At 41.5% G+C, this 26,612-nt stretch overlaps 1 protein-coding gene across 1 annotated transcript in view; it reads right to left on the bottom strand.

The window, feature by feature from the left end:
• Positions 1 to 5,735: 5,735 nt before the first annotated feature.
• The window catches only part of Msn (moesin), a 40,423-nt gene continuing 19,546 nt past the window's right edge, over positions 5,736 to 26,612 (bottom strand). Inside the window, exons 3-13 of the mRNA XM_013034304.1 lie at positions 24,219 to 24,314; positions 22,828 to 23,102; positions 21,001 to 21,084; positions 20,030 to 20,176; positions 18,683 to 18,779; positions 16,186 to 16,349; positions 11,738 to 11,868; positions 11,349 to 11,509; positions 9,061 to 9,153; positions 8,356 to 8,580; positions 5,736 to 7,951 (exon numbers count right to left, since the gene is read on the bottom strand). Of these exons, the coding sequence (XP_012889758.1) occupies positions 7,787 to 7,951; positions 8,356 to 8,580; positions 9,061 to 9,153; positions 11,349 to 11,509; positions 11,738 to 11,868; positions 16,186 to 16,349; positions 18,683 to 18,779; positions 20,030 to 20,176; positions 21,001 to 21,084; positions 22,828 to 23,102; positions 24,219 to 24,314 (1,638 nt within the window). The 3' untranslated portion in view covers positions 5,736 to 7,786. The remainder of the gene's footprint in view (positions 7,952 to 8,355; positions 8,581 to 9,060; positions 9,154 to 11,348; positions 11,510 to 11,737; positions 11,869 to 16,185; positions 16,350 to 18,682; positions 18,780 to 20,029; positions 20,177 to 21,000; positions 21,085 to 22,827; positions 23,103 to 24,218; positions 24,315 to 26,612) is intronic.

Raw genomic sequence — 26,612 nt, 5'->3', positions numbered from 1 at the left:
AAGAGGAATGGAGGGATGAGTCTGATCAAGATACATTGTATGGGCTGGGAATGTGTCTCAGTGGTAGAGTGCTTGCCTAGCATGCATGAAGCCCCAGGTTCAATTCCTCAGTATCATGTATACAGAAAAAGCCAGAAGTGGTCCTGTGGGTCAAGTGGTAGAGCACTAGCCTTGAGCCCATAGAGGCTAGGGACAGTCCTTGGCTCTGAGTTCAAGCCCCAGGACTGGCAATAAAAAGATACATTGTATGCATATATGGATATATCAAAATGAAGCACCCTTGTACAACTAATAGATACTAATGAGAAAGACAGAGTCAAATACACTATTAATACACTATTAAAAGAGGATATAATGAAATGGGTGATAATTGATCAAGATATATTGTATTCATAAACTGCTTTGTTAAATGGAAACTCCTTTGTACAACTACTTAAGATAATTTGAAAAAAACTGGGTAGGAATGGGGGAGGTATGATCAGCTCCAACAAACATAAAGTATTTTCCAAAATCCATTACTGTTTCATTTTTAAAACATGAAATAAATGAGAAATAGAAGGAGACTACCTCAGGTTTCTACACAAATCCACATGTAGAGCTGAGTGTGGTGGTACCTGCCTACTATTTCAGCATTCTGGTGGCTGAGACAAGAACATGACTTCAAGACTAGCCTGAGATATAGGGAGACTGTCTCAAAAACAAACATGCAAATCCCATAGCTAGCATATTGATGGTGAAAGATGGAAAAAATCTTCACCTTAAGATTTGGAAAGAAATGTTAGGAAAATTTGAAAATAACCCTCTTTTTAAAGAGGCTCTTCTGTTGCAACTTCCATTCAACATTATACTAAAGTTTCTAGTCAGGAAAGTCAAGATAAAGAAATAGAAGCTATACTGACAGGTCCTGGTGGCTGTGGTAGGGAGGTCCTCTCTAATGTGATCTCTCTCTCTCTCTCTCTCTCTCTCTCCCTCTTTGCTTCCTAGCCACAAGGCCGCGGGCTTATAACCAAGACTCTTTTCTAGATCCCAAGAATGAGCCACCACCATTTTGAACACAGCCCCTCCCCCTGCTTCAGAGGGACTTTCCTCTGCCACGAGCCTCAGATCTCAGCCTCCTGAGTACCTAAGATTACAGGCATGAGCTGGTGCCTGGCAGGAATGTTTTGTAACCTGGAATTTTTATTTGATTCTTCTATATAGTTTACACTTCTAGATATATTGTCATCCAAGTTTCTTCAGCTTTTTATAATTGTAATTTTTGTATCAAGATAAAATAACCACATACCTCAAACTTCATACATTCAAATCCTAGAACATGTTCATCATCTCCTAATGAAAGGTCATATCCGTTAGCAATTACTGTGTACCATATGCCTCCCCCTGCCACAAGCCCTTAGTAGCCACTAATCTATTTTATGTCTTTATGGATTTGTCAATTCTAGACATTTGAAGGAAATGAAATCATAAATATGTGGCATTTTGTATCTGGAATCATTCACTTAGGATAATGTTTTGAAGGCTGTATTCAAAATTATAACATGAATCAGTATATTTCATTCATTTGTGACTGAAGAATATTCCATTTTATGGATATACTATACTGATACAAACATCAGTTGAACGTTTGAGTTGTTCCCATTTGGGTGATTTTGTATGTGTGTGCTGGCACTTGGGCTTCAACTCATGGCCAAGGTTCTATCCCTGAGCTTTTTTGCTCAAGGCTGGAACTCTGCCACTTAATACAGCTACATTTGTGGCTTTCTGCTGGTTAATTGGGAGTAAGAATCTCACTGACTTTCCTGCCTGGGCTGGCTTACAAACTCGGATCTCAGCCTCCTGAGTAGGTAGGATAACAGGTGTGAGCCATGGGTGTGGGCTCTATTTACACTATTTTAAGTAGTACTACTATCCCTATTCATATGAGTTTTTGTTATGGACATGTTTTCATTTCTTTCTGGGATATACCTAGCAATAGAATTACAGAGCCATATGGTATATTGAACTTTTTTTGTGTGGGTGCTGGGGATCTAACTTAGTACTTCATGTATACCAGGCAAGTGCTCTATTACTAGTCCCTACATTCAACTGTATTTTTGTTATTTTTAAGTAGTTGTAAAAAGGAGTTTCAATTCAATATACTAATTTGAGCATGTAATGCACCTTGATCAATGCCAACTTTAATTTTTTTTGGGGGGGGTTCAGTAATGGGGCCTGAAATCTGGGCCTGGGCTCTGTTCCTCAGCTCTTCAGTTCAAGGCTAGCAATCTACCACTTGAGCCACAGTGCCACTTCTGACTTTTTCTGCTTATATGTGGTGCTGAGGAAACGAACCCAGGGCCTCATGCATGCAAGGCAAGCATTCTACCACTGAGCCAACTTCTCAGCCGCACAATGTCAACTTTTTTTCTTTTTTTGGGGGGGTCCGGTCGTGGGGCCTGAACTCTGGGTCTGGGCGCTGTCCCTCAGCTCTTCAGCTCTACCACTTGAGCCACAGCGTCACTTCCAGCTTTTTTCTTTTTGCTTATGTGGTGCTGAGGAATCGAACCCAGGGCCTTGAGCATGCAAGGCAAGCGCTCTACCACTGAGCCACCTTCCCAGCCCACAATGTCAACTTTTTAAGGAACTGTCAAAGCTGTTTTCCAAAGCAGGGTAATCACCATATTACATTCCCATGACTTCTGTATGAGGGACTAATTTTTCCATGTTCTGTTCAACCCTTTTAATTGTCTCTCTTAATGAAAGCCTTTTGCTTTTGTTCAATTGCCTTTGCCTGGTGCTGGAGAACCTAAGACCTTGTGAATGTGGAAAGCCTTTGTAATGAATGAGAAGTGCTATCTCCAGTGACATGCATTTTGCTAATGTTTATCTAATGAGGTTGAGCATTTTTGTGATTATTGGCCACTGTATTGGAGAAATGTTTGTTCATATCCTTTGCCCATTTAAAAGTAAGATAGTTTGTCGTTTTGCTGTCAAATTGTCTAGTACTTTGTAAATTCTATATACTAGACCCTTACCAAATGATTTTCAAGTATTTTCCCACTCTTTTGGTTTCTTACTGTATAGACAACATTCTTTGAGGTGATATATATGTATATATACCATACATATGTACATACATAAATATATATTTAGTTTTATATTTGATTTCCTAGTTGCTGGTGCTGTGTCATTTCTAAAGGAGCATTTCCTAATCCATAGTCACAATGAGTTCTATCTTTTAAGTCTTATAGTTGTCAAACTATTATCTATTTCTGTATATTTTGTATGATAGGGGCCCTATTTCATACCTTTGTGTGTGAGAATCCCATATCCAGTTAACATTTGTAAAAAACATTCTTTCCCCCACTAAATTGTCTTGGCCCTATTTTAGTTTATTCTGGACTCCCAAGTCTATTTAAATGTCGACTTTTACACCAGTGTATCACAATCTTGAGTACAATAACAATGTAGTAACATTTGGTATTGAAAAGTGGGAATATGTCACCACTGTTCTTTGTTAATTTTGTATTTTATTGTAAAGTGCTGTACAGAGGGGTTACAGTTACATGAGTAAGGTAATGAGTACATTTCTTGTCGAGCATTGTTACCCCTTCCCTTGTTGTCCTTCCACTGTTCCTTCCTTCCCCCACCTCCTTCCCTCCCCCTCCCAAAGTTGTAAAGTTCATTTCTAATATACTGTCTTGTAGGTATCATTGTTGCAATGGGTCATCCTGTGTCCTTGCTTCAGCATTTTGTTATTCCCCTTCCCCTCACCAAATTAGACAAGATGCAGGGTACCAAAATCAAGTACAGTGACAACAGGGAATGTACCATGGGGGAAGAATGTACAAAGGAAACAAAAAAAATCACATAGTACATTTAAAACAACAACAAAGAAAGAACTCTTGTATCTATATCTTGGGGTTCATTTCACTTAGCATCATCTTATATGGTCATATATACATAGTTTTTGAGATGTTCTGCTCATCTGATAAAATTATCCTAGATGTACAATAATTACTGCAAATAAGGGAAGCCATGGGACCTGTGTTTCCTTGGGTCTGGCTTACTTCACTTAGTATGATTTTTCCAAGTCTTTCCATTTCCTAACAAATGGGGTGGTGTCATTTTTGCTAATGGAAACATAGAATTCTAGTGATTTTATATATATATATATATATACATATATATATATATATATACACACAGTGTGTGTGTGTGTGTGTGTGTGTGTGCGCGCGCGCGTGTGTGTGTTTCTTGATCCATTCATCTACTGAGTGGCATCTGGGTTGGTTCCATATCTTAGGTATGATGAATAATGCTGCAATAAACAGTTGTGCTGGTAGCTTTAGTATGGTCTTGTTTGTGATCATTTAGGTAAATGCCCAAAAGTGGGATTGCTGGGTCATAGGGGAGCTCTATGTGTAGTCTTTTGAGGAGCCTCCATACTTCTTTCCAGAATGGTTGAACAAGTTTAACAGAAAACTGTTCTTTTTCAAGTGCTGGAGGCTTTTTGCTGGTTCATTGGAGATAAGAGTCTCACCAATTTTTCCTGCTTTGGCTTGATTAGAAACTCTGTCCCTCAGATCTCAGCCTGCTGAATAGCTAAGATTACAGATGTAAGCCACCTGCAGCCATCCCCTCCCACCCTTTTAAACAATGAATTATTTACATATAAACACCCAAACATACAAAACAGACACCCTGTGGGTTGAGGTTGAGGTAGGGATCTAGAGCCTTTTTACTCCCCAAGGCAGCAGTACTTGGAACAATCATTAGCAAAGATTCCTAATGCTTCTTCCTATGCTGATCTTCTATTGACCTAGAAATGTACCAGTAACCTTAGAAGTGAAACCTCATCGTCTGTGTATATTTGAATTTAGGACCTCACACTAGGTAGGCAGGTGTTTTTAACTCTGGGCTACATCTCCAGGCCTGATTTTGCTGGTTAACACATTGGAATTATCAGCTATGTTGCTGCCTGGACTCCCCTACATGCAAGTAAAATTTGACCTGACAGTGTTGTCTGCATGTTAGAAACTTTAAAAAAAATTAATGTGTGAGACATCAATCATTTAAAGGATTGTAACATTTGGTAGACATATTTGGGAGTCACTGCATCAAAAGATTGTTGTGAGAACTTAAAGAGTATGTGATTTAACTTTTCCACCAAGAAAAGAACTGCCAAGTGAAGGGTACCATGTCCGGGACAACCTAAGAAGACTTACCTGATTCTCAGTTTCTTCATTTAAAAGATGAGGATAACTATATCTAGCCTACAGAACTGCCATGTTTTTTTGTTGTTGTTGTTTTTAATTTTTGTGCCTGGGTAACAGAGTCTCTAGTTCCCAATACCAATCTAAGAGCACCACATAGTTAATGAAGAGCCCATAACACACTAGAAAAGTTAGCATGCAGCCACAGAAAGGGCAGTGTCTACTGTGACAATTCTATAATGGGGCTATCCTGCTTTGTTGTTTTTTTAAGTCTAAGATGGGGATTCGAACTCAGTACCTGACACTGTCACTCATTAGCTAGTGCTCTATCCACTGAGCGACACTGCCAACTCCTATCCTGCTTTCTTTTGAACTTATTCCCACCTGTTAAAATGGAGTAGCTCTACCCTTTCTCTCCATAGAGATAAAGTGCGGGAGAAGCAAATCAAGGATTCCAACGTGGTCTAAAGAGAGGTGATTACAATAAAATGCCATATAGCCACCTACCTATGCCACAGGGAAAAAAATTCGAGTCACAGCGAAGTCTTCCTAAATTTTATTGGCACTGAAATAGAACATGGGTTGAGCAAAAACCCCTCCAAAACAATTTTTTAAACCCAAAAATACACACAAAAAACCTGAATATAAAATCTAACTTTTCTCCCCAACCTCCCTGGGGGTGGGTTACTGCCCTTAAGGGAGCTAGGTTGCCCCACAATTACAGGTTTTAATTTAGCTGATACAGGGCACATCACCAAGTAAGTGTCAATATAATTCACAGCAATGCATACAAGACTCCCCAAGGTTAGTGGTGATGGGAGGGAGAAGAGGGTTGAGGGAACTTCTGGGTAGGAACACTGCATAGAAGAAAAGGATAGTCTGAGGGGACTGAACCCTGGGGAGAAGGCAAACAGAAACAATACAACCAAATACTAAGTACTTAAAAAAACTGGACTGCATGACCTATAGTGACAGGTAACATCACTAATACTGAAAGCTTCTTAATGTGTCTGGCAAAATATCCTTTCATAATATAGTATATGCTTCTGAGGTGTGGAGGGTAAGTAAAGGAATGAGGCCAAAAAAATGATCCTGCCTCAAGACTAATTTCTAATAGCGCATTAGCAAGAAAGGCAGAAATCAATATTGAGTTAGATATCATTACAATATATAATACTGGTAGAAAGAAAAAGAGCACACATGAAATGGGAGTGGGGAAAGGATGCTCCTGGGTTGAGAGAAAGATGGAGGTGTGGAAGGGACCAGGCCAGAATCCCCAGAAGCTCTCTGATATATAGCTCCAAGGGACAACACAGCTGGTGACAAGACCTGGGTTAGAGGTTTGTCAGAGGCAGGGCCCAGTTACTACCTTGGACCTGGGGGTGATGGACAGGGAATATTGGGCACCTGAGAGGGTCGAGTAGTAAACTGTGGGACCAGAGGCAAGAGCTATTCTCACTACACACAGCTTCTCTTACCCACTCCCCAATAAAGCTTAATGGCCTCAAGATCTAGGACTTACCATACCAAGGCCCACACAAGTATGAAGCAGGAGCTGTAGCCCAAGTAGCTCTGATGGGAGAAGTGGCCTAGAACACCTAGCAGGAAAATACTGAAGCCAAGCATGAACATTTCCTCCTTTTTGGCAAGAGCTGTGGGCAAGGCTTGCTGAGCTTTGGAGTACTTATCTCTATTCCAGGTCTAGGAGATTTAGGAATTGGAAGGGACAAGAACAAATCTAGAGAAGGAAGCAGGGACCTGGAATTTTAAAAAAAGGTATACTTGTGCCCAGATAGTTCATTTGAGACAAGCCTAGGCACCCACAAGGCAGAGGTGCAGGATCTCTTACCAAGCCCTAACCGAACAGAGGGCCAATGGCCTTCTAGGATATTATTGAAACCTCTTGAAGGCACCATCTCTCCCATCCCACCCTGGGAAGAAACTGAGTCCCTTAATTCAGAGAGAAGGCTTATTGGGACTGAGCTTATAACAGGCTCAATCTGGGAGGTAGAAACAAGAATGACTAAAAATGTATTTATCCTCCAATCATTATAAAGCCTACATCAACTCTTAAAGGGATGGGCAGTGGGAGGCTAAATCCTAGGTCAGTTGACATACTAGAGAAGATAGACAGGGCTTTGTCACCCTTCCCTAAACCCTGTAATACCTGGATCTTGCAAATCACAGGACTTGATGGGGGAAGGCAGTGATTGGCACAGGAGAAGGAATCTAGCTTTCAACCCATTCCACACTTAACCCCTACAAGAACCATGTAAGTGTGGGGGGGTATATTTGCCAAATCAAGTGAAAAGTACATCTGAATTGGGGAAGAGATCTATTCTAATAAGCTAGATTAAATGGGACAAAGAAGGAAAAGTGGGACCCAGTGACACCATAGTAGGCCATTTGTCTACCCAGGTAAGCAGGGGATAAGGGGGCTACGTTTGGTCCCATGGCTGCACTGAATGCTTGGCATGATTCCAGGGTTGCTTTAGTTAGTGGCTCCAGCACAGTGAGTTAGGCAAAGGTACAAGGAGTATAGGGGGAAAGATGAAGGGAGGAGGGGTCCCTAGAGACTGGGCAAGTACCCATTACATGGACTCAAATTCATCAATGCGCTGCTTGGTATTGCCCTGCCGGATCTGGCGCAGGGTCTTGTATTTGTCTCGTCCAAGTCGCATGTTCTCAGCATGGATCATGTCATTGGCAGTCTTCTTGGACTCATCACGGGCATTGGCCAGCTCGGAGGTGAGGGCCTGTGGGAATAAAAGGGGATGCAAGGGTCAGTGGTGTCCTCTCATTTCAACTCTTAAGTGTTTCCTACTCCTTTTCTCTCTCCCATACGCACACAGATGCACACATAAGCACTTAGGGCACCAGTTGGATAATGAGTAGGAATTCTGTCTGACAGATACTTTCTGAATGGAACAGGTATGTATATCAGGAGAAAGTGGAAAGTAGTGAAGAGAGAAAATTTCCCAAAAAACAAAGCAGTAAGCTAGAGTCTGATCAATTCAAGTTTCATATAAATGAGGCTCAGATTCCTGGACAGCTCTAAGATAGACTCCTCTGCCAATCCTCATCCACGCTGGTCTAGGACATGCCAAGGGCTCTAAATTCATTGCAATGTCTCCTTGATATTTGGGCCCCTCATGGATACCTTCAGATGCTTCTGCACACGCTCGTTCTTCTCTGCCTCAGTGGTCCGTTCCTCCTCACTGCGGTCCTTGGCCATGGCATCAGCCCGCAGATCAGCACTGGCCTCTGCCCCATTCTCATCCTGTTCGTCCTGCTCATTCTCAGCAGGCTCCGCCACATGAGGTGTACTCATGGCAGTCTTCAGCTCCGCACGGGTTTTCTCCAAGTCCTCTTGTACCATCTGAGCCTGTCCAGTGACAGAGAGAAGGACCAGCAGTCAGACCAGGTCACTTGTGGCAGCCTGTGCATGCCTAGAACAACTTGGTAAGAGGAAAGTCACCAGATGATAAAAATCATTTCATCTGCCGAATCCTTAATTTCTTCACTTGGGAAATAGGAGCAATTGTAACAAATTCCCAGGGGCACTGGGAAATTTTAGAAAGTATTTCAGAAAACCTGAGCACTTTTCTCCCATAGTGCCTGTTGTCAAAGAATGCTGGAAGTACCTGGGTACTTGTGGCCCACACCTGTAATCCTAACTACACAGGAGACTGAGATCTGAGGATTGCACTTAGAAGCCAGCTGGGATAGAAAATTTCAAGCACCAGGACTGGCACCAAAAATAGAAGATTGGAAGCAGGAGGGATCCAAGCTCTAAGTAAAGGAACTGGAACATATGTATGAAGTACTCCTCTTCGCAATGCTTTGTTCTGGGTATTGAGATTACCTTTTGCTGCCATTCCACAGCCTCACTTTCCTTCTTTTGTCGGGCCATTTCCAGCTGAGAAATGCGAGCTGTCAGCTCTGACATTTCTGAAGCCTGTGGAAAAATTGTGAACCTGTAAGAGCAAGGTCTTGGTCTTCATTGTCCAGGTGTCCATACCCCAGTTCCCCTGAAGAACCAGTAAGGGACCTGCTGCTGCCCTGGTCTGGTAACAAATCTCCATTCCAGTCCCATCTTCCACACATACTACTTTTTTTCTAAGTTATAGCTCCCTGCCTGGACTATAGGACTCCTGAAGACAATGTCACTTCTCTATCCCTTATTCTTGTCCCTATCCCAAGTATGCATTCAGATGTAGTCTCAAGAAAGCTTTAGAGTGGCATTGATCAAGAAGCATTGCATTCAATCTGACATGTTGCATTGAAGCTCTTTCGTACAACTACTTAAAGGTAAATTAATTAATTGAGTAAATAATTAATGCAGGCTTTTTAGACTGCAGCTTGGAGTGGCAGACATTTCCCTACTATCTGAGGATGCAGAGAACTTCACTAAGACTCTTCTCAGGACAAGTACAAGAAAAAACACTCAAGCATCACAAGGCACTCTGAACAGGAGGAAAAGCTTATTCATTCCCTTATACTTTGGACCAGTTGCCCATGACAACTTCTTCCTGAGAGATAGTCTAGTTCTCTCTAGTCCCACCCAAAACAGGACAAAGGTAGAGCATGTCAAGGAATTAGATGTCAAGCATAGGTAGCTAACATCTGTAACCCTAGCTACTCTGGAGGCTAAGATCTGCGGATTGAGGTCTCAAGCCAGCCTAGGCAGGAAAGTCTATGAGACTCATCTCCAATTAACCAGCAAAAAGCCATAAGTATAGTTGTGCCTCAAATTGTAGAATACTAGCCTTAAGCAAAAAATCGAACTGAGAGCAAAAAGCTGTGATTTCAAACCGTAGTACAAGGGAAAAAAATAACAGAAAAAGATATTGGGACCATAAGTTTTTAACTTCTGAATCAAAAAACACTTGGAATGTATGAGTACTCATCCTAGCCCCTCTCCCTCAAATACATGGGCACATGGTTTTACATATAGTTTCTTTCAAATGCAGACAGAAAGGGGATTTCTAATCCTTGTCTAATCACAAGTGTGTGACCTTTGGCAAGTCTTTTAACCTCTCTTAGATCTAATTTCCTTATCCGTGCATGAGTTTTATGTGGGTGTTAATATCATAGTCACTAGAAAAAATTAGAATAGTAAGAAAAGGGAATGTGCCTAGCCTATACCATAGTAGGTACTCAATTAACTGTGAGTCTGTTTCTTTCCTCCTTCCCTTTCCTTTGCCAGGTTACCGGTTAAGATATCCAAGGGTTAGGAAAATGAATGGAAGCAGGGCACCAGTGGCTCATATCTGTAATCCTGGCTACTGGAGACTGAGATCTGATGATCAAGGTTTAAAGCAAGTCTGGGCAGAAATGTCTATGAGACTCTCATCTACAATAACTAACAGAATGCTGGAAGTGGAAGTGTGACTCAGTGGTAAAATAACAGTCATAAGCAAAAAAAGCTAAGTAACAGCATGAGGCCCTGAACTGAAGTCCTAATACCAGCACAAAAGAAAAACAAATGAAAGCTAATGGTTAGAAAAGACTGTTGGAAAAAGTTGCTGGACCATCCTGAGCTGCTCAACTTGTCTCTACATGAGCTATTTTTTTTAATTTTTTATCTTTAAGTAGTTGTACAAAGAAGTTCCCATTCTACAAAACAGTATATGAATACAAAGCGTCTGATAACATTGTCACCCATTGCTCCTAACCTACCCCTTCTCTCACTTTTCTTTTCTTCTTTTTTTAAAATTGATATTAGGTGATTACATAAATTTCACATATTTCACAGTATTGTGGAATAGTGATACTTAAAGTCACAAACATTTTAACCTTCACAAGGCAAATTGTCATTATCATCATATATAAAGTTTGTGAATCCTATGAACTTTGACAATACAATTATTTCTTCCACATCAGGTGTTATTTACATTTCTTTCCTTTTGCTTAGTGTAAGCTTTTCCCTCTTTCCCTCTCATTCCTCCCTTCCCATTGCTGTCTTTGGGTTGCTTAGTTCATTTTCATCTATGTCCAGTGCAGCTGATGGGCCCTTCTGTTGTTACATGAGCTATTTAGATAAGACCTACTGGTAAGAATCAGCCTTGTAGGCAGAGGGAGTTAGAAGTAGATTTGGCTAACAAGAGAGAAAACGCAAGTCTCACAACCCAGCCTGCTGTGCAGTTTTACCAACTGTTCCTGGGTTTTCTTCTGGTCCCGGGAGGCCTGAAGCAGGGCCTCCTTGGCCTCTTCAGCTTCCTGACGTTCCTTTGCCAGCTTTTCGGCCTCACTCTGAGCACGCTTCCGTTCCTGCTCAAGTTCCAGAGCCCTACGGGTCTGTTCTTCCAGTTCTGGGCAGAAAAAAAGAAGGGAGAAAGCAATGAAGGTCACAGAGATGAAGATAGCTCATTAGCTTCCTTCCCAGGAAGGAACTGTCTACCTCAAGGCACAGCTGGCAGAAGGCACTGAGAATGCTTCTTGCCCCACCTCCCTGATTTAGTCTGTGGCCCCAGTTGTACTACTCTATAATCTGGGTAAAGCAGAGTACAGCCAGCCTTCATGGTGACACTAAGCCTCACCTTGCTGAGCTTTCTTAGTCTGTTCCTCAATCTGCTTCAGCCTCTCCATCAGTTCTTCCTTCTCCCGTTCAATCTTCTCCTTTTCCTTTTCTGCCATCTCACGCTTCTTCTTCTCATTTTCCAGCAGAGCACTGGGGGAAGGAATGGAAGAGGTGAATAGGACAGCAAGGATGCCCTGAGTCTGGAGATTTCCTTGCCCTAGGTCCTTTGGCACCTACCATTCCAACACACCCAGAGCTTCTGAGTTTGGGCCACTGTCCATTTGCTCCACATAGTCTTGCCCTTGCAATAGAGCCCTAAATCAGCTGCTCTACTGTGGATCCAATCTGTTTGATCTTAGTCAGAAGACCCAAACAAGAACTCTGGTTCTTCAAGTAAACCACTGGGTGACCTTAGTTATCTTACTACTTTGCCTTCGTTTTCAGGTTCTCTATCTGTAAAGTGGCCCTATGGGACCCTGACAAATTTTAGCTTTGCAGTCAGATGCCATGCTCAAATCTGGAGAGTAAACCTACCTTTGCCTGCTCTAAATCTCTAGATTCCTTTCTTCCCGAGTTTACTGCATATCTGTAATAAGCATTTGCTTATTCTTACTCTTAGAAAGTCCTCTAACCCTTAGCTACATGTCTTCCCCCCCTCCATGAGCCTTCAGAATATTTGGCATACCCTCCTCTCATCTCTTTCTGTTGTTTTTCTGCATAGTACTTTCTTTGGTGTCAGTCCTGGGGATTGAACTCAGAAACTAGGCACTGCCCCTAAGCTTGTTTTTTTGCTCAAAGCTAGCATTCTACTACTTGAGCCACAGCTTCACTTCCAGCTTTTTTGGTAGTTCATTGTAGATAAGTCTCAAGACTGCTGCCCAAACCATCACCTTCAGATCTCAGCCACTTAATTAGCTAGGATTACAGGTGTGAGCTACAGGGACAGGGCTATATCACACTTGTTTGTATGTGTATGCCAGTATGTAGGCTTGAACTCAGGGCTTGCATGCTGCCCCTGAGCTTTCTTCCTCAAGGCTAAAACTCTATCACTTGAGACACAGCTCTACTTCTGGCTTTTTGTTAGCAAATTGGAGATTAATGTCTCACAGACTTTCTTGCTTAGGCTGGATGTAAACTGAGATTTTCAGATCTCAGCCTCCTGAGCAGCTAGGATGATGGCATGAGCTACTAGCATCTGGCTACATAGCACATTTTACTCATCTCATAGATGACACAATTTGCTTAATTATTATATTTGTGTCTGATCAATAGAATGATAGCTTCATGAGAATGGGAATTTTTTTGTTGGTCATAGGGCTTGAACTCTGGGCCTGAGTGCTGTCCCTAAGCTCTTCAACTCAAGGCTAGTGCTCTACCACTTGAGCCACAGCATCACTTCTGGTTTTCTGGTGGTTTGTTGGAAATAAGAGTTTCACAGCTTTTCCTGCCTCAGCTGGCTTTGAACTGCGATCCTCAGATCTCAGCCTCCTGAGTAGCTAGGATTAAAGGCATGAGCCACCAGCACCCAGCTGAGAATGGGGATATTTTTTGTCATTTTTTTCACTGCTCAATAAACATGAAGTGACTAAATGGAACAGTCCTGTGTTTGTGTGCATACATGTGCATGAGTGTTATGTATTTCCTCTCTTCTTCCTATGAGATTGTGAGGCCTTAGAGGACATGTTCCTGCCAGATGCTGCTCTGTGAACCACTCTCCAATTTTGGTAATTTTTTTTCTTTGCTGGTAATGGGATTTGAATTTAAAGCTTTACTCTCTCACTTGGTTTGCTTGTTCACATCTTGTATTCTAACATCTGAGCCATGCCTCCAGCTTGACTTTTTACTGGTTAATTGGAGATGGAGTCTCAACTTTTGTGCCTAGATTGACTTCAAACTATAATTCACCAGGTCTCACATTCCTAATTAGCTAGGATTGCTGGCATGGACTACCAGCACCTGGCTAGACTTTTTTTTTTTCATAACAAATGTGAACTTTAATGTCTACATTTTCATTTGAAGTTATTTTCAGCTTACTAAACTAGAAGTTTTCTGAGGTTCCAAACAGTTTGGAACAGAATACACACTAGAGTAGCGCTACTTTAATGATAGCCTGCATAGAAATAACCAGGAATCTTCTCAAATAGTTCATTAAGTGAAGTTCACATAATATAAAATCACTGCCCATTTACTACATTCACAATGTTGTATTGCCATTTTTTTCTATTTCCAAAGTATGTTTACCATGCCAAAGTAAAACCCCATATTCATTCATCAGTCACCCTTTCTATCCATCCCCCACCCCAGGCTCTGACAACCACCAAACTACATTCCATTTCTACCCATTTTTCTATTCTAGATTATTTCATATAAATGGCATCACACAATATTTAACCATTTTGTGTGACTGCTTTCACTAGGGTAGTGCTTTAGAGAGGTACATCCACCTGTAGTATATATGGCTAAATGATATTCTGCTATGGTTTAGATATGTCTGTCTCTCAAAGCTTTAGTACTAGAAGTTCAGCCTTCAATGTAATGGCATTGAGATGTAGTGAAACCTTTATGAGGCGGAACTTGGTTTGAGGTGATTAGGGTATTAGGAACTACCCTCAAAAGAGATTAATGCCTGTGCAGAAGGAATGTGGTAGGTCCCTCAGAACTGAATTTGTATTTGTGAGAGTAGGTTGGTATAAGTGCGACTGGTACTACCCCTGAGTCCCACATGTGCTCCTCTCCTGTGCACATGGCCCTGCTATGTGATGTTCTCTGACACATTATCAAACAGTACAGGGCTCTCACCAAATGTAGCTGCCCAATATTGGACTTCTCAACCTTCCAAAACATGTGTCAAAATAATTTTTTATGCCAGTTCTAAGGCTTGAACTCAGTGCCTAGGCACTGTCCCTCAGCTTCTTTTGCTTAGGGCTAGTGTTTTACCATTTGAGCCACAGCTCCACTTCTGGATTTTTTGGTGGCTAACTAGAGATAAAGAGGCTCACAGGCTTTCCTGCCCAAGCTGGCTTCGAACCATAATCCTCAGATTTCAGCCTTGTAAGTACCTAGGATTAGAGGTGTGAATCTCTAGCACGCTGTAAATTTTTTTTTCTTTATAAAACTCTCAGCCTCGGGGCTGGGAAGGTGGCTCAGTGGTAGAGCACTTGCCTTGCATGCCTGAGGCCCTGGGTTCAATTCCTCAGCACCACATAAGCAAAAAGAAAAAAGCTAGAAGTGGCGCTGTGGCTCAAGTGGTGGAACACTAGCCTTGAGCTGAAGGACAGCACCCAGGCCCAGAGTTCAGGCCCCACGACCTTACCAAAAAAAAAAAAAAAAAAAACTCTCAGCCTCAGGTATGCTTTAGCAAGACAAAATGGATTAACACATATTCCACTGCATATATTTATAATGTTTTATTCACTGATATATTGGTAGACATTTGGACTATTTCTACCTTTTAGTGATTGTGAATAGTGCTACTATGAATGCATGTGTGCATATATTTCTTTAAATGCCCATTTTAACTCTGTTGCTACTCAGGAGTAGAAATACAGGATTATATAGTAGAGTAATTCAATGCTGACCTTCTTGAGAATTTGTCAAAAATTTCCCACAACTTGTCATTCCTATTAGCAAAAACCTGGATTCCAATTTCTCCACAACGTCATTAGCCATTTGTTATTAGTTTTATCCATATTAATGAATGTGAAGTGGTATCTCATTATTATTTGCATTTCTCTAATGACTAAAGATATTTTCCTGTGCCTATTGGGTACCTGAAGACACAATTACCTCTATCCTTTGTGTGTTTAGGGTGAGGGGTTACTGGGGCTTGAACTCAGACTGGACACCTTACCTTACCTTGTTTGCTCAAGACTGGGGCTATACCTCTTGAGCCACATCCCTACTTCTGATTTTTTGCTGATTAATTGGAGATGAGTCTCTCAGATTGTCCAAATGTGCTGGCTTCTAACCTGGATCCTCAGATCTCTGCCTCTTTACTAGGATTATAGCTGCAAGCCATTGATAATTGGCTTCACTTGGGATTTTGAGATGCATGTTCTCATCAGCAGGTCTGGGCTAGGGTCTCCAATTTTGCCTTTCTAGCAAATTCCCAAGTTGATGCTGAGATGTGCTGAGCCTCAAATTATATTTTGAATAACAAGGACTGTGGGCTTTGTAAAATTGTGAAGGCTCTGCCCATTGCTGCTTAAAAAACCTTGCAGAATACAGACTCAAATGCATATGAAGCCCTCACGTGCCACAAATGTGCATGGAATCTCACTGGCACAACAATTGCATGAGAACATAGATAAGGGGAAATTATTACAAAATTCTCTCCTTCAGGCAAGCCTATGAATTTCTATGCTTCTCATGGCTGCTTCTCAGGAATGAGTATGCAATGCATGCCTGGTGCCTTTGAGAAGCTGGCTTATCCCAACACTGTCCCCATTCCAGCTCTGTAAGACCTACCGCTCCATCTGTTTCTGGTGCTTCTCCTCCCGGGCCTGTGCCTTCATCTGCTGCACCTCGATGGTGTCGGGCTTGCGACGGCGCATGTACAGTTCATGGTTCCCCATACAAAGGGCCAAGATCCGCTTGTTAATTCGCAGCCGAGGAGCATAGAAGACAAAGTCCTGGAGACAAAATAGTAGTCAAAATGAGTTTGGAGGAAGAAGAGAGCTTCTACCTTCAGACAAATTAAATTCAATCATGCCTGTAATCCTAGCTACTTAGGAGGCTGAGATATAAGGATCAGCTGGGAGAGACAAATCCCTGAGCTTATTATCTCCAGCAAAATGCCAAAAGTTGAGCTGTGGCTCAAGTGATAGAGCACCAGCCTTGAGCCAAAAAGCTTAGGGAGAGCACCCAGGATATGTGTTCAAGCCCCAGTACCATTACAAGATAAAGAAGTATTATAAAGATCATTTATGCGAAGAACAAGCTAGCAGTAGGACTCACACTAGAATCCAGTGCTCTTTCTACCAAACTACAATTTCTTTCAATCTTTACTTACAAAAACTCTTCTACAATACTGTCAATTACAATGAATCAATTTCCTTCTCTGCTAACTAGAGATATGTCTGAGTCTCAAAGGACCTCTTTTAGAAGCCAAAAAACCCTAGAAAAATACCCTAATGGGTATTAAGTATGGATATTAACCCCTCTGGATGTCTGGACTGGTCCTGGAGTCTTGGAAAAAGTATATCCTAGACCTAGCCCCTTGTGTCATTTTTTTTGGAACAAGGCAGACTGTAAACGCACAGATGAATATATAAATCCCCTAAATACTGATTGTCCTAGTTGTTGTTTGTTAAATAAGGCCTTCATCTCAGCTGGCTTTCTTACTTACCTTTTTCTGACGACAGTTGAGCACAGCAGCAATAAAAAAAAAAACACGTAAGAAAATCCAGTGAGTTTGAGTTTCAAACTTCAAATAGCATTGGACCAAGGTCACCAGCTGATAAGCTAGCCACCATCTCCTCTGCCAATGAATGCAAACTTCTTTCATCTCACACAGCTTTAGGTAGAGTGGAAGAAGCACAGGGTCTCAAGGTCAAATGACCTAGGTATAAATACTAGTTGTATGACCCTGAAGAAATCAAAATCACTCCATCTTTTTGAACCTCAGTTTCATCACTGCAGTAGGTATGATGTTAGGTATGCTGTTAAATACTTGCCCATGTAGTTGAAGCTTTAAGGACATAACACAGAAAATACTATCAAGCATGGCAGCAGGGGCTCATGCCTGTAATCGTAGCTACTCAGGAAGCTAAGATTTGAGGATTGTGGTTCAAAGCCAGCCTAGGTAGAAAAGTCCATGAATCTCTTATCTCCAACTAAGCACAAAAAAAAATTCTGAAAGTGGAACTGTCGCCCAAGTGGTAGAGTACTAACTTTGAGTGGAAAAGCTCAGGGACACTGCTCAGGCCCTGAGTTCAAGCCCCAGGATCAACACAAAAAAAAAGAGAAAGAGAGAAAGAGAGGAAGAGAGGAAGGAAGGAAGGAAGAAAGGGAGGGAGGGAGGCAGGTAGGGAGGGAGGGAGGGAGGGTGGGAGGGATGAAGAAAATACCTACAAAAGGGAAGGACATCTCAGGGCCAAAGAAGACTGAATCTTCATGAAATGGATCAGGCTCAGTTAATATGGCCACTGGTTCTTGTTGGATACAAAGTACATGAGGAGAGGAACTTCATTTTACATGTCTAACTTAGCCTCAAAAATACTGTCAACTGCAGGAAAGCTGGTGTGAAGTTGGGTGAGCATGTGAACAGGACTAGACTCAAAGCATTTTCTTCATCTTAGGGTGGTTTTTCTGGAGAAAAATCTAAGAGTGCTACAGTAAAACTATGAAAAAGAATTAAGTGTGGATGACTATCTTTGGATGTGGACTTTTCCTGGCTTTGCCCTTTTTCCACAATTATAGACCACACTTGCCCCAGTATTCTAATCGATAATTCACTTGTCCCCCAAAGACAGGGATTGTGAATTTGAGTTCGACTTGGGGTAATATGCCAGCTCTCAGTTTTAGAGGTCCTAATAGTGGGTCAACACACACACACACACACACACACAACACACACACCAAATACACAAGCTCTCCACCTTCTGGGGCTCAGGAACTGGAAAAGTGAGGTGTATTCTCTTTCTACCACAGTGCTTACTCAGAGCAGTAAATAGTACTGGCTAAGGAGCAGCACTTTGGACTTCTTATGGTGTTCACTATCCACAAAGGGAGATAGGATAGCACTTGAGAGACAGATGCAGAAGGCACAGGTAACAAGGTGCCTCTTGGCTATTTCTTAGTATTGCTATCCCCTTCTAACTGTCTCCATTTGTGTACCCTGTCCAAATGCATATGCACACCTAAGTAGATGTTCTCACATTGCAGTAAAAGAGGGACAGATATAATGACATGATTGCCCCTAGCATATCCAAGCTTTGGCAAAGAACCTATCAGGGTCACTCACCGGGGCTTTTTTGTCAATAGGCTTGATGACAAATTTCTTATCATTGAAAGAGATGTTCCTAATTTCACTCCAGGGGAAGCCAATCTTGGGAGTCAGTCTGTACAAATGGAAACCAACAGCATTAGAACAAAGGCAAGATGAGACAGACAGAGCTGTTGCCTGACTCGTATCCTTTCATTGCTAGCTCAGCTATCACATGCCATCAAGTCAATTTCCAATACTGAGGTTTTACAAAGGACTTCCTAATACCACAATCAACACCTTAATCCTGTTCCAATCTCCACGATTCATTTTGTTCCATTTTTAGTTGAGGCATGGATCTTAAAATAGTCCTTCAGCCCTATTTAACTGAGATTCTCCTATCAAATATTATAAAGGTTGGAGTCCAGAATTCAGAATTATGTGAAACCATAATCTACTGATCCCCATCCTCACCAAGGACATACCAAATGTAAAAAACAATCAAGTGAGATAAAACTACAATAAAATTATAAGCACAAAACCACTTAATGATTACATGGAACTTGAACTTCAAATCTTGATGAGGCAAATTCTAGGCCAGAACTGCACCCTAAAAATGCAGTAAAAATTACATATATGACTTTTTAATTTTTTTCTAACCTATATGAAAATAAGTAAAAAAAAATAAACAGGTAGAATTGGATAAACACTTTAGGCCAATACAGACCAATACTATCATCAGAATATGTAAATATTTTCTTAAAACACTGAGACATTTAATATTCTGTTTATAGTTTAGATCTTAAACATTTCCCCAAAATTCATGTGGCTTGGGCGCTAGCTAATGGTATTATTGTAAGGTAGTAGAAACCTTAGGGCAGAGCCTAGCTAGAGCTAGAGGAAGTAGGTCATTGGGGTTATACTCTTGGGTCACCATCCCCATTCTTCAGCTCTACTTCCTGGCTTCCATGAAAGGAGCAGCTTTACTCTGTCACATGCCACAAGCTCAAAGGAATTACACCAAGAAACCATGGACTGATACCTCTGAAACTGTGAACCAAAATAAATCTTTCTTCCTTTAGGCTGATTCCTCTTGACATTTTTGTCACTGACAAAACACATTTAATTGTTCACATTAGGTCATTAAAGTGGTGTGTATTCCGTAACGTGCTTACAACATCTTTCAATTGAAAGTAGCCACATTTCAAGTGTTCAATAGCCACATGTGGTCAGTGGCTACAACAGTGTACAGGATTTAGATGCATACGGGATGTTATAAAATCATCAGGCCTAGCTTACATTAAGTAGAAAAGACTAAAGTCTGTATCCAAAAGGATGAACCCTATATATCAGAGCAATTCAAACTAAAAGAGGTTTAAGGGATACCTGTCATTCTGCTCATAGATGTTGAGACCCAGGGCATCGACACCCAGCCACAGCTCTGAGCCTTTCTTATTCTTGATGCTGAAATAATTCACACCATACATCTCCAGATCTTGGGCAATCTTCAGATATTCCAAGACAGCATCCTCCCTAAATGACACAGAGTAGGGAAGGGCATGTCACAGAAGGAAGCCTCTTAGTCACTCAAGGAGACAGAGAAGCCAACTTGTTCTGTGTTTCTGATACCGTCAGGCATGGGGAAGGAGATAGAAGTTGATGTCAGAGAACAGAGAACTTACATGATTTTTGTTAAGTAAATTTATAGTTAAAAACCTCATATCTGAGGATCCCAATAAGGAGGAAGGCTTTGATGGCCTCTGACATGTCAATTGTCATTCAAGCTATTTTCTTCTCCTCATTCATTATGAAAACCTCTTATTTTGGTGCCAGTTCTCGGGCTTGAACTCAGGGCCTGGGTGCTGTCCTTGAGCTTCTTTTGTTCAAGAATAGTGCTCTACTACTTGAGCCACAGCACCACTTCTGTGAAAGCCTCTTTTATACAAGCACCTTTATCTAAATTCTTATCAGAGCTTAGAGAGTATTGTTGGGAAAAATGATGAGGTTTATTCCTCAACTAGAAAAAAAAATTCTTTGCAATGTTCAGAGATCTCCTTTCCCCATTCTTTCTTTTTGTGGAAAGAGCTACCAAGTAGTCCAGAAATTCTCTAGGGATCCTGAGACCTCCCCCATTTCTTTGTAGTCAAAACTTTTTGAGCTACTTACTTGTCACTATTTACCTAAACAAAGAGCATTCTTCATAATGGTTCAAGGTGCTAGAATCACCTATATTCTCTCTCTGCAATATCCATTAATTCACCTGATTGTCTGCCTCATCTCTTTAGAACCCACTATCATTCTCCCTGCAAGGGGCAGTGGTGGGGGGAGTGGGGCTCACAGCTGCTGGATAGGCTTACCTGAGCATGCCCCGGTGTTCCTCATGCCACACCTGGATCCGCTCCTCCCACTGGTCCTTGTTGAGTTTGTGCTGCTCCAGGACTCTGGAAAGAAAGTGCAGGAGGGAAAGGAATCCCCCTTAGTTCTCTAAGGCATTGGTAAACATTTACAATTGACCCATTGAGGTTGTACACTAGACTCAAATTGAAATTAATAAAGATATTAAACATAAGGAACTGCCTAAGAAGTAGGATAGCTACAAAAGCAGATGGCCAAACCAGATGATGATGAGATTACCTTCTTTGTACCTGTAACAAAAAAATACTGTGCTGCAGTCTCTAAGCACAGTAATGTGTCATAAGTCCATGAGGACCTGAGAGGCTCAGAGTTGGGATGAAACTAAAAAAAAAAAAAACAGCACATTCTCCCCTAGATCCTCCTGGGACCAACATTTTATATTTAAAAGAATGCCATTCATGGATAAGAAGATGGATTTTGGATAAAGAACAGAGAACCAAGCCCAGATCTACTAGACTATAAACAAGGTTTGCTTTAAATATGCATTGCAGGCATCATGGCAATGACTCAGAGAGTTTTAGGGTACAACTAGTTTCCTTAATACACTCTGATGGGTTGTATACATGTTGCAGCTCCAATGGCATGAGGGAGCCCAGAATGATGCTTAGTTTTGCTTTCTAATCCAACAGCCTATGGAAATGAATATCACGTCACAGAAAAAAAATTCAGGGTTAAAAAAATCAATACTGGGAGCTGGGAAGGTGGCTCAGTGGTAGAGTGCTTGTCTTGTATGCATGAGGCCCTGGGTTCGATTCCTCAGCACCACATAAGCAGAAAAAGCCGGAAGAGGCGCTGTGGTTCAAGTGGTAGAGTGCTAGCCTTGACCTGAAGAACGCAGGGACAGTGCCCAGGCCCAGAGTTCAGGACCCACGACCAACAACAACAACAAATTCAATACTGGGGCTGGAAATGTGGCCTAGTGGTAGAGTGCTTGCCTAGGGTGCATGAAGCCCCAGGTTTTCTTCAGTACCACCTCAATACCACATACACAGAAAAAGCTGGAAGTGGTGCTGTGGCTCACCTGGTAGAGCACTAGCCTTGAGCTGAAGAACCCAGGGACAGTGCCCAGGCCCAGAGTTCAAGTCCTATGACCAACAACAAAAAAAACTCAATACTACGTGCTGGTGGTTCATACCTATAAATTCAAAAGGCTCAGATCTAAGGATGAGATTCAAAGCCAGCTTAAATGAGATGGGGCAACTCAATGCAAGTTCCTCTGTACCTCTACTTCCTAAGCCAGAGAATAAGGATAATGCCTGCTTTATTAGTTTCATGTATTGTCATAATGCCTAAGCAAAACAAAAAAATAACAGAACTTCTAATTTTGAAGTTTACAAAAACAGAGAAGTCTGTATACTGGTTATTAATATTAAAAGACTGTTTGAGCTCCCCATGTCCCTACCTTACGCATTTCTGTTTCCCCTGTGAACTTCTGAAATAAAAGATCTAAATCAGTGAAAAGGATAGAGAAAATAAGACCAGGGAGGGGGAAAAAATCAATCCATCTCTGGTTCTACATAAGCACCTGTCTCCAGGGTAATGAAGTTCTGTAACTAGGCAGAGAGAAAGAAAAAGGCTTTTTATATTGGGAGCTAGAAAAAAAAGTATGACACTATGTGTAAATATATCTTTTGGAGCATCAGAACCCAGTCTTCAGAGAGACCCTAGTGGAAAGAACAGATTTGGCAACCCCTGTGGAACAGGGATTAGTCAGCCTTGGGCTACAACCCCCTTTGACCAGGGTAAAGGAAGTCAGGGTACCACCTTACCTCTGGGGCAGCAACTTGTCTCCAGCCAAGTAGCCAGACTTGTGCACCTCCTTATTAAAATCACCATACTTGGACTGGACAGCATAGGAGGCCAACAGCACGGCAGTTTCAGGTGGGCAATAAATGTCATCATTGAGAATCCCCTCCTTCACTTGTAGAAAGAACAGGCGTTGAGTGATGTCCTGGATCAATTCCTCAGATACATCCTCAGGATAGAACTTGGCCCGGAACTTGAAGAGAAGGGGGCTTTCCTTCCGCACATCCTGTGCAGTCACCTGGGAATAGCAAGGAATTACAGGCTCTCAAAAATAGGCTTTAGTAAGCCAGACACTCATAGCTCATGCCTATAATCCTAGTGACTCAGAAGGCTGAGATCTGAGGATTGAGGTCTGAAGGCAGCCAGGGTGGAAAAGTCCGTTAGACTCTTCAATTATCCAGCAAAAACATGGAACTGGAGCTGTGCCTCAAGTAGTAGAGTGCTACTATTCTTGAGTAAAAAAGCCTTCAGTTCAAGTCGCTACTGGCACACATAAAAAAGGGAAAAAAAGGAAGCATCTATATGAGATCAGACAACAGTAGATCAGTGAGTGAAGGACAGGCTAAAGACATATCTTTAAGATCTTTGCTCAGTTTAAAAGTCTATGCCTCTTTTTGTACATCTTTATTGTTATTGTACAGAAGGGTTATAGTTATCTAAGTCACATAAAGAGTACATTTCTTTTTGCTATGCATCTCTTTTAAACAAATATAGCCCTTGAGTTTAAAAAAAAGAAAAGGATATCAATCCCCTTTTTTATATTTTTCCATGCTTAGGACTAAACTCAGAGCTCTGAATATGTTAGGGTCATGCTCTACCATTGAGTTACATCCCCAGTATACTAATTCTCTGTTGAAGAATCATTAATAGCTTTGGTCTAAAATAAGTCTTGGTCCTGGACATTCTTCTTGGTAGAAGTCAAAAGGGATAGAGACCAACATCTTTGCCATGGCTAAGTCCTCTGTTCTTCTTATAAAGGTGATTAATAGCCAGGCGCTGGTGGCTTATGCCTGTAATCCTAACTATTCAGGAGGCTGAGATATGAGGATTACGGTTCAAATCCAGTCCGAGCAGGAAAGTCCATGAGACTCTTATCTCCAATTAACAACCAAAAAACCAAAGTGGCACTGTGGCTCAAGTAGCAGAGCACTTGCCTTGAGCTGTAGAGCTCAGGGACAGCATCCAGCCCAAGTTCAAGCCCCAAGACCAACCAAAAAAAGCAAAGGTGATTAATAAACAACCCAATGACAACCAAAGCCATAAATATCCCAGATTTACTAGCTAGTACATTATCCCTTGAGCTCATTTTGTTGGGGGAAAGAATTCTAAACCCAAAAGAGGAATAACCAGTTACCTTCTTATTGAGTTTCAACCAAGTGGAAAAACCCTTAGTGTCCTGGTACTGCAGACCAAAGAACCAAACTTCCCGCAGGCCAATTGTTTTCACCACCTGGAAAAGAAAAGCCCCCCAAAACACTGGTTGAATACCTACAGTATGCCAGGCATAAAAGGCACAAGGTGGAGCCAATTTTGTCTCTGTCCTTAATAGGTGTTAAGAGCTCACGGTCTAGAAAGAAAACACACTTGTGCAGCAGTCAAAAATGTAATGTGCAGAATCTACACTTTCTTTTTTTTTTTTTTTGTCGGTCGTGGGGCTTGAACTCTGGGCCTGGGCGCTGTCCTTCAGCTCTTCAGCTCAAGGCGAGCGCTCTACCTCTTGAGCTACAGCACCACTTCCGGTTTTCTGGTGGCTTATTGGAGATAGGAGTCTCACGGTCTCTCCTGCCCGGGCTGGCTTTGAACCGTGATCCTCAGATCTCAGCCTCCTGAGTAGCTAGGATTACAGGTGTGAGCCACCAGCGCCCGGCAGAATCTACACTTTCTAAGAACGCATGATAGAAGACTATTTGGAAGCAGACAGATCAATGAAAAGGGGGAGAGGGACAAGACAGGGTAATGGGGGCAAATACGATCGAAGTACATTTTTACAAGCATATATGAAAGTGTCATAATGAAACCAAACCTATGATTTTGAACAATTAAGATATGCAGCTGGAGCTGGGCACTAGTAGCTCACACCTATAATCCTAACTACTCAGGAGGCTAAGAGCTGAAGATTGTGATTCAAACCCAGCCCAGGCAGGAAAGTCCATGAGACTGGTATCTCCACTAAAGCTACCAAAAAAGCTGGAAGTGGAGCTATGGCTAATCTTGAGCAAAAGCAGCTCAGGCCCTGAGTACCAGCAGCCCCTCCCACTCCCTAAAAATATGAAGGTGGAGCTAGAACTGGTGGTTCACACCTGTAACCCTAGTTACTCAGAAGACTGCAGATCTGAGGATTGAGTTTTGAAACCAGTCGTGGCAGGAACATCCATGACACTCTTATATCCAATCAACCAGCAAAAAGCTAGAAATGGAGCTGTAGCTCAAATGTAGAGCACCAGCCTTGAATAAGAAACCTAACGGACAAGTCCAGATATTGAGTTTAAGCCCTAGTGTACACAGACACAGACACAGAGAAAGGGGGGAGAGGAGGATATAGAGGTGGGGGGGAGGGAGATGCATCAACAGCTCTGCATTATTTAGGACAACCGTACCACACCAATAACTTAGCTCTATTACCTTCATTAATTTTTATAATAGCTCTATGATACAATTAGGCCCATTTTGTAGATAGCAAAAATGAATTCAGAAATAAAATGATTTATTCAAGGTTCAGACAGTGAGTGGCAGAGACAGGATTTAAACTAGTTCTATTTAACTCCAAATCCATTCAGATCCAGTGCTCTTTACCACCCCCTTTCCTCCCCCTATAGCACCATGTAGCTGTCTACTTCTACACAAATTATAGGCTTCAAGCAGAGATTACTGGGTTAACTCCTATATCCTGGTCTCCTGGCTTACTCCAAAATTTTGTCTTTATCTTTTTACGTTTACTTGCCTTTTTTAGTTTATTTATGTATTTATTTATATTTTGTTTATTTTGTAACTTTGAGTCTTTCTTTAGTATATATTTTTATTGTAAAGATAATGAACAGAGGGGTTACAGTTACATGAGAAAGGTAATGAGTATAGTTCCTATCCAGCATTATTACCTCCTCCTTTGTTTTTCCCCTACCATCCCTTCCCTCCCCACCTCCCCAATCCTCCCTCCCCCCATCCTCCTCCTTGCCAAAGTTGTAAAGTTAGTTTTCAATATAGTGTCTTATACATCTCATTGTTACAATGGGTCAACCTGTATCCTTATTTCAGCATTTTGTTATCTTTCCCCTCTCCAAATTAGAAAAGTGTATATACAAGATGCAGCGCACCAGAATCAAATACAGTGACAACAGGGGTTATATCATGGGGGAAGAACATACAAAAGAAACAAAACAAATCATATAATAAATTATAAATACATTTAAAACAACAGCAAGATAAAAATCTCTTGTGTCCCTATCTTGGGGTTCATTTCACTTAGCATCATCTTATATGGTCATATGTACATACCTTCTGACCTTTTCTGCTTGTCCTAGACATATACTAGTTATTGCAAATAAGGGAAACCATAGGACCTATGTTTCTTTGGGCCTGGCTTACTTCACTTAGTATAATTTTTTCCAAGTCTTTCCATTTCCTAACAAATGGGGTGGTGTCATTACTTCTGATGGAGGTATAGAATTCTATTATATATATATATCCCATTTTCTTGATCCATTCATCTACTGAGGGGCATCTGGGTTGGTTCCATATCTTAGCTATGGTA

Source organism: Dipodomys ordii, unplaced genomic scaffold (genome assembly GCF_000151885.1).
Source record: "Dipodomys ordii isolate 6190 unplaced genomic scaffold, Dord_2.0 Scaffold187, whole genome shotgun sequence".
NCBI lineage: Eukaryota > Metazoa > Chordata > Mammalia > Rodentia > Heteromyidae > Dipodomys > Dipodomys ordii.
This window is presented reverse-complemented; position numbering and strand designations above follow the sequence as displayed.